At 36.8% G+C, this 12,053-nt stretch overlaps 1 protein-coding gene across 1 annotated transcript in view; it reads left to right on the top strand.

Annotated features, from left to right (window-relative positions):
* LOC134359133 (protein CC2D2B-like) overlaps nt 1-12,053 on the top strand; it is a 139,454-nt gene that overhangs the window by 92,909 nt on the left and 34,492 nt on the right. The window contains exons 21-26 of the mRNA XM_063072098.1: nt 1,118-1,212; nt 3,091-3,258; nt 4,820-4,916; nt 6,253-6,362; nt 7,126-7,222; nt 9,986-10,189. Of these exons, the coding sequence (XP_062928168.1) occupies nt 1,118-1,212; nt 3,091-3,258; nt 4,820-4,916; nt 6,253-6,362; nt 7,126-7,222; nt 9,986-10,189 (771 nt within the window). The remainder of the gene's footprint in view (nt 1-1,117; nt 1,213-3,090; nt 3,259-4,819; nt 4,917-6,252; nt 6,363-7,125; nt 7,223-9,985; nt 10,190-12,053) is intronic.

The raw sequence follows: 12,053 nt of genomic DNA on the forward strand, positions 1-12,053 counted from the left end.
ATGTCTTCTGAGGTCACCGACCGTGACCCCTCCGTTTCCAGATACGATCGTTTCTCAGCGGTGAACCTGACACCCAGGCAAGGGCGGACACACACCAGGTTCCCGCCGATCGTACCTTTCCACTCTGTGCGTCTATGGCTTGGTCCCGCGACCAGCCCTCCAAAACGTCCCACCGACTTGTGGGAGACGCACCGCTTCCAGGGTCTCGTTACCTCGGGGTGTCGTGTGTGTCTTGCCTTAGCGAACCTGTCCCTTTTCATCCCCCTGCTGGGGTATCGCCTGTCCATCACTTCAAACAGTTCAGGGTTCAAAGGGGGGGGGGCTGATCTTGACAGCTCTCCTTCCGTCCCTTAATTAAAATCTCCAAATGCTGCTCCATTGTTTTCCTTATCTCTCTTTCACCTGAAGACAGGTGGCAGACCAACTGCTGATCCCACTGGTGCCAGCACAGGACAGTTAACATCTTAATCTATGTGTACTCTCGTCACACAATGCATAATCCATATTATGTCCCAGAGGATGTTGCAGTAGTTTGTTAAGATCGCCAATTTTTATATTGTTGTGAAGACATTTTAGAATTGGCCTGCAGAAAGAACTTGCAACTGAGAAGTTCATACAAGATTAGTGACTCCATTGTATCCCAGGCAATGAAACTACAAATAAAAGACGTTCTCCTACCATTTAGCCAGCTTTTCCTTGAGATCTTTATCTGAAGGGGACATGACATACATCCATGGGGATGTGAATGACTGGAAAATTTAGCCAGTCAGAATGTTATGGTAAATTAAAATTTAAGAAATAACTGTAGATACTGGAAACCTAAAATAAAGAGATTAGATGCACATGTGACACTTTATTTTCAAGATAATGTAACTCCTAGTATGAGTGTACTGTGGCAATGATTTAGTGTTAATATGTTATATATGTTATTCAGTTTACTAGATTGATATCATTTAAATCTCTAAGTGAATAATTTCAGCAAAACCTCTTACAATTAAATGTGCATACTATACTGTTGAAGCCATCACTGGAGAAACTGAATTTGCTTTTTACACCAACAAAAATATTTCAGACAAAACAGTTTTTGTACATGATTTTTTAACATGTTGTCTGGAAGGTGAAAGCTTCTGTGATGAAAAGACTATTGAAGGTCAAGCATCAGTTTACACTGCCAGATGTTGTTGTTGAATGTGAAAGTATTAGTACCATAAGGTGAGCTAATTAATATACTTGTTTAGCCACGGAATATCAGCTGAAATAATTTTAGCTTAATTTACTTCCTCCTTTAAAAAGTTTTCTAAAAATAAGACACACATAGTATATAAGAAACACTAGCAATATTATTACATTATCTGTTATATGAAATTAAAAATACTGCACACTGCCATTCTCTAAACTGGTCTCTGTATTCTGTTCTTTTGCAGCTTTAATGGTTAACTGTAACCTATGGCATACATGTACACACATACTCTTTTTTGGCCTTCATGAGTGGTCATTTCTGTTTTTAGTTCCCTTGCAAGCAATTCTTTAAATTGAACTACTACACTGGACAACAAAGATTTTACTTCCTGAATACTTTTGGGTGTATTATTGATTTTGGGCTGCTGATGATAAAAATCACAATGAAATTTCCTTATCACACACAATTTTAAAACATGTCTATATTTACTATTTAAATTCATAATTCAAGTCAGACTAACTGATGCCAAATATAAGGGAGGCTTTTTTGTGGTCCACAAATCAAACAGGATATCAATGACAGGCAATTCGAAAAACTTCTAGTGATACTGGAGAAAATTCTATGGAAGGCATTCAAGGATGTTGTTGAACATTTTCTTGGCAACTACAGAGCACCAAACTGTGTGCAGGTGGTTGACAACATGCTTCAAGCATGCAAAACCATGAAGTGCAACATGTTACTGAAGATTCATTTTCTGCATTCTCATTTAGACCTCTTCCCTGCAAAGCTTGTTACTGCCAGTGTTGAGCATGGTGAAAGGTTTCACCAGGACATTGCGGTCATGGAGAAACAGTATCAGAGCAACTGGAATCCATCAGTGTTGGCTGATTATTGTTGGACATTTAAACAAGAAACTTCAGACACTGAGTACAAACAGAAATCATCAACAAAGCATTTTAGCTTAGTTGAAATATTGCAAAGCATCTGCCATTATACAATTAAATTCAAGAAAAGTTAAATTTCTTGTTTCTCTAAATTCCATCATGATACAAGTATTCTGAAATTATATTTGTTTTCAGCCTCAGGTTGTCTAACATAAATCAAAAAGAAAAATTCTGAGGAAGCAACACTTCAAAACAATTTGTTGTCCAGTGTTATCTCTCCTCAAACTTTATCTGATCCTTAGGTGACAGAACTCACCTTTGCTATTACTCAGAATGTGGAACACTTTTGTCCATAACTGAGAATTGCTCCCAAAAATCTTCCCTGATATCTGTTTATTTTATAATCCGAGTTCACACCTATGACATTTTGGTTGATCCAAATTTGTCTATTGATTGTGTCATCCTCCTGTGCTAATGCTGTAAGACCATGAACTTAAGAAAGTTTGATATCTAACCAGAAGTACAATAAAGATGCTTTGATGGAGGAAAAGTTGGAGTTATCCACATCCCCTGATGTTTACACATTCAAATGCCTCTAAAGGGCAGATCCAGCAGCACTGGAACCCTTTGTGATGACATGTAACTATGTTGCATTATCACATATCATGGATGAGGAAGTATAGTTTGTGCATATATTAACAAATAGTTCAGGATTTCCATTTGAAGTTCAGCATTGACACCACCTCCACAAAGCATCTTGGGACCAGGATTCAGTTGACTCATGTCAATTTTGGTTCATCATGAGTTATGATTTCTTGCTGAAAACGTGACTACAAGTTTGTGGCTATTTGAGGGAAGGAAGCAGATGGGGAAGGAAGGGGGGCAACAGAAGATCAGCAGACAGTGGCCAGACCTGACTACTGGGAAATAAAAATCATCAAAATTAATCTTTTGTATTATTTTATTTATTGGAATTGATAGATAATATAACTGAATAACTTATTATTATTGACTATTATATCAAAGCCAAATAAGCATTGCCTTGTTTGAATTGATTTCACCTCGAAAAACACTGAGGCCTCAGCGTAAGGAGAGAAAGAAAATACCTGCCCAGACTTTGTCTGATGGAGATGTTAAACTGTTTATGAATGTAATTGGAGCATACAACATACCAATGAGGAAATGTATTGCCAGGTATGAAACGTATAAAACCTTGTGAAGCTTTGTAAGAAATAATGCTTCATTTTATTCTTTCTACTATAGTATTATGTTGCTATGGTTATTAAAGTCAAAAGGCTCATCACTGAACTGATTTTCCAATTTACTACCCTTTTCCTTTCAAAGGGCCTCTAATTTAGAAATTGGTAGTCTTCTCGGAATACAAATAAAATAATGTTCTCAGAGCACATGCACCAGTTTTATGCAGAGTGATTACCCTACATATATGTCTTGTAGGATCTTCTAAGCCTTCCACATGTTTGCCTGGACTTCTCTGCATCTTTTCACCTCATCCATGATGTTCATCAAGTTGGTATACTTGCCCAGCTAAATATCCCTTGCAGCCATTTCACTACAATAATTTAGACATACTTCTAGAAGAGTTGTGAATCTTGATCTTGACCAAGGTTAGCATGATTAGGTCCACTACTGCCTCATTTAGTAACACTAGCAAGTGCCTAGTTATTGGGATATTAATGTAGTATGTGCTGTAATAATGTGTGCAATTTTACATGAGAAAGTGATTGTAAACTGGATGCTAGCAGTAATAAAACAAAGTTTATTGCAGTTACTTGTATGTGGAAGCATGTGCAAGGCTCAGTATTTTCTAGCCAGCAGTTCCTAATACCTTAAACAGGCCCCTTTCCTATGTGCTTGATCAGCAGATCAATTGACAATGATAGTAATCTATCCTTCTGCATTCCTTTTCATGGCATGATTTTCTAACCGTTCACTCAGTTTATTTTAAGGCGTCTAAGTTGGTGGATAAAAATACTTCTCCTTAAATCTATGTGTTTGGAGAGACTCAAAGCCTACAGCGCTCAGTTTTAATGCTCTGTTTCTTACCACAGCTATATTAAGGGGTGTAAAGATTAGTGCTGCAAGTGCTTTGAAATCAATAGGTCAAAAAATTAAGGGGCTGCCACCATAAGACAGGTAGTTAATGCAGGGAGGATGGAATTTAGATAACAATTTGTACTATGGAAAGACAGAAGAATGCTGTTTCTCATCTACTGGCTAAAGTTCCCCAACTACTTCTCCACGATTAGCAAAGGCAATTTCAAAACTCAATAACACCTATTTCATTGACAGGAATGAATTTTATGCACAAAAGATCCTGTGAAAGAAGTTACTTCCACTAAATATGGGAGTTTCTTTTGTAAAGCTTTGGCTATGACAAAGGAGCTATATCGACTGTACAGTATTAATGATAGGGTTGCAGTTAAATGGGAGTAAAGCATGAGTCAGGGAGTAGTTGATTTTTTAAAAAATTTCAGACTTAAATTGGTAAAGCTTCTCTATTTCTTAAAGTCCATATGCCTGCAATCTCCTAGTATTGCAGAGTGGAATTCTGGAGGAATTTGCTGATGGGTTTTGGGATGGGAAAGGTGGATGATTGATAGGGAAGATAGGATGTAAAACATTATACAATTTAATAGAATTTCTGGACCTTTTTGTTGCTGGATGTGTTCCTGGATATTTTCATTTTCCTAGTTGTAAGTAATCATTATAAATTATGGACAACTTATATCCTTAGGACACAGCCACTATTTGGCTTAACATCTCCTGTGTCTGGCATGACGAGCAATATGCATTATAGGAAGACTGAAGGTCAAGAGGATTCTTTTAGCCAGGTAGCAAAGCAATATTAGTGAAATGTTATATAATTTTCTTGTGAAATCATCTATAGAGGAATATATAGCCCTTCTGTGCATTTTAACAATGTCAATACATGCCAAATATTTTGCAGCTAAATTTATAACAGAATTTAACAAAATGATAATTTCATAGCTATTTTTCCCAAATCAGAAAGGTAGAAATCAATTATGTTATACTACTTCAACAGTGTTGTTGTGCATTAGGTATAGAATATCTGCATTTACCAAATACAGATGACTAAAATCGTTACACATTGGCTGAGTAATGTATTGGAACAGAAGGCCATCAGTAAAATCTCTAATGAAAATACTTCTTTACATAAAATAATTGTTTAATGGATGCATATAGAGCTGTGTAGGCTCCCACTCATAAACAGGCCCTTCTGCCTATCATGCCTATGCTGACTATCAATTATCACATCTAACTAATTACAATTGTTAGCACTTGATCTGTAGCGGTCTATGTTTTAACAATTCAAGTACATCTGTAGCTACTTCTTAAATATCTGTTTCCATCAACCACACACTATCAGGGTTGTAAAAATTCTTTATCTCCTCTCTAAATCTCTTCACCCTTACTCTGGACCTGTGTTATTGTTTGTGCTCTATTATAATTTCTTGGACAAATTGCCTTGCTTTGCCATCAACAGTAAAGGAAAAGTGGCTATTTTACAGTCATATAAGAAGATAATATCTATTTTTGTGTAATTTTATTCTCTTATATATTGTCTGAAATTTGATGTTTGATTTTTATATCTTGTTCTATGTAAATCACTTTAAATTGCCTTGTGTTTGAAAAGTGCTATACAGATAAGCGTGCTTGCTTACTACTAAATCTGGTATCTCTAGTATCTGTGGTAGTGCTGACCAGATACGGACAACATATTGCATAGAAAAAATGTTCCTAATGTCATTTTTAATTCTTTTACCAAACACATTTATTTTATGGCACTGCTTCTTGACCCTTTTGCCAATGGAAATGGTTCCTTTTTATCTAAATCCATCTCTATCTTCTATAGCACAAATGTATGCACCACTCATCAACCCTTTTCAAATTGTATCCTCTCCTCATTCTTCCTTCCAAAAGTTAACACTTTGCTTTTCTCACCGTCAAACATCTCTCTCTCTCTCCTATTGGCTCTGTCCATCTATCTGCCTTTATTTCCTTGAAATTAGTTACTATCTTTCCTACCCACCTAGATACTAAATTCTTTTTACAACAGCTATGATTTGAAAAATAAAATTGTTGCATTTCTGCTTGGAGGGAATAATGTAGATAGATGAACATAAAATGTATTTTAATCTTGTATAGATCCAAGTGCAACCTTTTGTGCAAGTTACCTTCCAGCAATCAATGTATCAGACAAGTATTGCCGATGGATCCCAGCCATGTTGGAATGAAAAACTCGAAATGAATTTCAAGTAATTTATGTAAAATCATATATTCTAAATAATGTAGGTGACATAATAATTAAATCTGCATATTTTTTCAGTAATCATTTGAGAATTCACAGGTTATTGAATAGCTGCATACAGAATACATGCAACACGCTGGAGGAACTCAGCAGGTCGTGCAGCATCCTTGGAAATGATCAGTCAACGTTTCGGGCCAGAACCCTTCGTCAGGACTGATCGTTTCCACGGATGCTGCCCGACCTGCTGAGTTCCTTCAGCGTGTTGTGAGTGTTGCTTTGACCCCAGCATCTGCAGAGTATTTTGTGTTTACAGAAAACATGCTTTTTCTTTACCTTTTAATTTGAGGCAATTGTACTTTGAATTCAAAATTTCTTATTAATGTTGAAGACTAGATCAAAACCTTTATAGAATAAGCTGAAATTCATGTGCACAGCAGTTTCCAAAATTCATATTGTAGAGATGTCTCTATTTTCAAATTATGATTGCATTGATTGCAATTTATCTTTCAAAGATTAAGTAAAGATTATCCTTGATGAGATTCCTTACAATATAAGGAGTTAGTAAAAATAATGATTGTCTCCAATTCATGCTTGTCTTAAGAAAATATATTTCTTCCCAAACAATTATTTGCAATATAAAAGAATCACCAGAGTTACAACAAAATTCCATGATAAGAATGGTTAATTACTACAATTTTAATGCAACAAATTTAGAAAAATGTTGATTGTGTCTTAATTTTTGAGAAAATTCCAAACTTCTTTTATTATAGATCGCCCAATGGAGATTATAACAGTACAGCATTATGCAAGATGGAGGACAAAATATTAATTAATGTATTTGATAACTTAATTGTTGCAACTCCAGAGGTAATTTACTTTGCAGTAAAATTTTAAAAATCAAGTACGTTAGCACACATTGTGTGGTCAGGGTATCAGGTTTTCTAGGCTATTGGATGTTATTCCTCTTAATACTCTAAAATACTTTTATTTTTTAAAAACATGTTACATGGTATTATATAACATTTCCCAGTAAACCCTGCAAGTTTAAGGGTGCATTGGAATCAGGATGCTCCTAAATTCCGTGAGTGCTTGGGGACCAAGTCCCTGCTGAGTTTCAAGACAGTGTAGGAACTAGGACCCTGGTTTAAAAAAAATTCCTCATGTTATTTGTACTTCTTTTGCCAATCACTTTCATTCTCTATTCCCTAGTACTTTACCCCCTACCATTTGGGAATAATTTTTTTGCTATTTATTCTGTGCATACCTTTGATGATACTCCTATCAAATGGCCTTGCAACGGACTTTGTTCCATTGAGAACAACTTTAGTTTCTCCAGTTTACCAACAGAACAACAATCTTTCATCCATTTTCTTAATTCTCTCCTCTGCACTCTCCAAAGAATACACATCTTTCCCAACATATGGAATTCAGAACGGAACATGATACTTCACATATGGTTGAACTAAGGTTCACCATGACTTCTCTGCACCTATTCTTCCCTCCTAATGATAAAACTCAGGATTCCAATTGCTAAAATACTTTCTTAATCTGTGCTGCCACCTTCAATAAACTAATGTGAACATAAAAACAGGCGGAGGAATCAAATCTGTATGCTACAATGCTGTTCCATAAGTTTTGTTCAGCACATTGTGGGCCAAAGGTCCTGTCTCTGTGCTGTGCTGTGCTGTTCTGTGTTCGAAGTTCTAATCATTTACTTTAGCTCTACTTCTCTCCACTAATCCCTTATCCCATATGGAAAAGTTATCAATTTGTCTTGAACATACTCAGCAATAATTCTCCTGAGGTCGCTTGCATTTCAAGCATTTACTGCCTTTAGGGAGCCTCTCATCTTTGCCCTGAATGGGCAATTACTTGTATTAGGCAGAACCTCTTTCACACTAGGAGTATTTCACACTAGCCCTCATGAACAAAAAACATGCAACCTATGGTCTCTATTTTACGCTGGCTAACGACAAATCCCTCAAACCCCTCTGCCTCATCATTGAGGTGTAAATTCATTCAGGGTTTACATTAATGATGGCATAGCAGATGGGCAGTGGTTGCTGTAACTGAAAGAACATTGCTTGCATTATAGCATGCACCAAAGGAGCTACAATGTAACAGAGGGCTTATGACATATCTACAGGTAATACTGTACTAAAAGTAACAGGGAAAAAAGTCAATGCTTTTCTGTGAACTTTGCAATTACGTTTCTCGTATTTCATGTAACTTTCACAGAGAAGAAAATGGTGATCAAAAATGCAGTCTGAATGCTCAACACTTTTTAGTTATAGCTGCTAGCTTTTGATTCTGCTACACATGCGGGCATCTGCTAGTAACCCTGTCAAATAATTTAAGAGACCTCTATGAGATCATGTCCTAGTATCCTGTTTTCTACGCAATATTTTCTCAACCCTAACCTTTTAACTCTGGTATCATCCTCAAACATTTTAAAGTCCTTGCATTTTATGATAAGTCATTCTTCAATTGTTTGAATCTAACTGCACCATGTTACAACTCTTAAATATATGACATCATTTAAAAAAAATAGAAACATGACATGGCTGGGTTGATTCATGGCAGATTGTTCACTTAATAATATGCAAGTATGCTTGAGCAATAATTTATGAATGAGCTCCATTTCGTTTGTAATTTGTGTACCAATTCCACAAAAAAAAACAAATTCTGAAATAACGTACATTGATGATTTTGCACAAGGGTAATATAAATAGATAGATGCTTTATTGACCCCAAAGGAAATTACAGTGTCACAGTGGCATTACAAGTGCATAATCAATCTTCAATTTAATTTCATTTTGATATCGTCCTGTGAAAAAGGATAACAACATTGAATTGGGAAAAGATTATCCATGTTTTGTGATTTCTGGAAAGTCAGATCCATACTGCATGAACTATTTGTTTAGATATTTTAATACTTATAGTAAATAAATAATTTAATTAAAATCTTTCATCATAGAATGACTGCCCTGAGGCATGCGGAATTAAACCATATATCAGGAATTGGCTAGGATCCATTTCTATCCCTTTTCGTACTATTCTGGAACAATCAAAGGTATTCGTTATAGTTGAATCATTATAAAGTAGCCATGGTCTATATTGATGTCATTTTGAAAATGTCTTTCTTTTTTGGTGATGTCTACTTAGGTCAGCGGAACTTTCAGACTAGACACCCCAGTAATGTTACTAGGATACACATGGAAGAAAATAGAGGCAGGCTCTTGTGAGCAATTTTATGAATTCGGACTTGCAGAAAGTTCCCTCTTAACAATTTTTATCACTCTGGACCCTCAGGTTTTATGTTCAGACAATGTAAGTCTGTATTTCGTTGCAATTGATTAGAAATAATTATTATTCAGTTCATCAATCATTAAAAACAATAACCAATAATAAAATAATCATTAATAACTGAATAGATTGGGGCAATTTAGGTGTATCTTACCATACAACTATATTTTTTTCTAAATTTGTAATCCTTTCCTTTAGGAAAATAAACAACCCCCTCTATGGCAGGTTAGTAATCTATTTAGAAAATATCTACCACTTGATACATTGAACCAATAATGTAGCTTTTTATAGGGAGATTTAACGGTATTTTCTTTGCTTTTTTAGTTAGATACAATGGAAGATGAGGAGATTTTGTACATGGCACAGACCTTTCAAAAGGAAATTTATAATTACTTCCCAAAGAGAAGAGTTGTTGTCAATGTTATTGACAGTGAATGCAGAGTTGGCATTGTTACAAGATATATCAAGCCACTTTGTCCACCCCGAGAACTGCTTGATGTATTTCCAGAAAATTCAGAGGCAACCTTTGTATGTTATATTTAATTATTTAACTATGAAGCCAACAATTGAAGCTAAGATTCTTAGAGATAGGATCTATAGGCATTTAGAGAATCATGATCTGATCAGGGACAGTCAGCATGGCTTTGTGAAGGGCAGATCGTGTCTAACAAGCCTGATAGAGTTTTTTGAGGAGGTGACCAGGCATATAGATGAGGGTAGTGCAGTGGATGTGATCTATACAGATTTTAGTAAGGCATTTGACAAGGTTCCACACGGTAGGCTTATTCAGAAAGTTAGAAGGCATGGGATCCAGGGAAGTTTGGCCAGGTGGTTTCAGAATTGGCTTGCCTGCAGAAGGCAGAGGGTGGTGGTGGAGGGAGTACATTCAGATTAGAGGATTGTGATTAGTGATGTCCCACAAGGATCTGTTCTGGGACCTCCACTTTTCATGATTTTTATTAACGACCTGGAAGTAGGGGTAGAAGGGTGGGTTGGCAAGTTTGCAGACGACACAAAGGTTGGTGGTGTTGTAGATAGTGTAGAGGATTGTCAAAGATTGCAGAGAGACATTGATAGGATGCAGGAGTGGGCTGAGAAGTGGCAGATGGAATTCAACCTGGAGAAGTGCAAAGTTGTACACTTTGGAAGGACAAACTCCAAGGCAGAGTACAAAGTAAATGGCAGGATACTTGGTAGTGTGGAGGAGCAGAGGGATCTCGGGGTACATGTCCACAGATCCCTGAAAGTTGCCTCACAGGTGGATAAGGTAGTTAAGAAAGCTTATAGGGTGTTAGCTTTCATAAGTCGAGGGATAGAGTTTAGGAGTCGCGAGGTAATGATGCAGCTCTATAAAACACTGGTTAGGCCACACTTGGAGTACTGTGTCCAGTTCTAGTCACCTCACTATAGGAAGGATGTGGAAGCATTGGAAAAGGTACAGAGGAGATTTACTAGGATGCTGCCTGGTTTTGAAAGTATGCATTATGATCAGAGATTAAGGGAGCTAGGGCTTTACTCTTTGGAGAGAAGGAGGATGAGAGGAGACATGATAGAGGTGTACAAGACAATAAGAGGAATAGATAGAGTGGATAGCCAGTGCCTCTTCCCCAGGGCACCACTGCTCAATACAAGAGGACACAGCTTTAAGGTAAGGGGTGGGAAATTCAAGGGGGATATTAGAGGAAGGTTTTTTACTCAGAGAGTGGTTTGGTGCGTGGAATGGACTGCCTGAGTCAGTGGTGGAGGCAGATACACTAGTGAAGTTTAAGAGACTACTAGACAGGTATATGGAGGAATTTAAGGTGGGGGCTTATATGGGAGGCAGGGTTTGAGGTTCGGCACAACATTGTGGGCCGAAGGGCCTGTACTGTGCTGTACTATTCTATGTTCTATGTTCTATGTTGTAACACAATGTGCAGACAATGCTAAAAAGAAGCTGTCCACCATTCTAGGCAAAATAACCTAGGCTCTGTCACCCCAACCAACTCTTTCCCTACAACTCAGATGTGTAATACCAGAAGAGATCAACAAGTTTTAGGTCTTATCCTATTACTCTCAGCTGAAACACTGGCTCCCACATCCTTCATGCTGGCATGTTTTAATGTCCTCAGAAAATCTGAATATTCTCAATGACATTATTTGATACCAACATTTGTTCAAATATGGGTACCAAGTAACACAGATAAAGTGTGCCCAGTAAAGCAAAACAACAGATTTATAAGGGCATTGAAGTATTTTATATTTTGCTGCCTTATTCTAAATAAATTGCCATACCACAGTTAAATTACAATAACCTAATTAAATTGTTTTTAATTATTTTATTTGGGGATACAGCACAGTAACAAGCCCTTCTGGCCCAAAGAGCTTGCATCACCTAATTACACCCACGTGA

The sequence above is a fragment of the Mobula hypostoma genome, chromosome 19, assembly GCF_963921235.1.
Source record: "Mobula hypostoma chromosome 19, sMobHyp1.1, whole genome shotgun sequence".
Classification (NCBI taxonomy): domain Eukaryota; kingdom Metazoa; phylum Chordata; class Chondrichthyes; order Myliobatiformes; family Myliobatidae; genus Mobula; species Mobula hypostoma.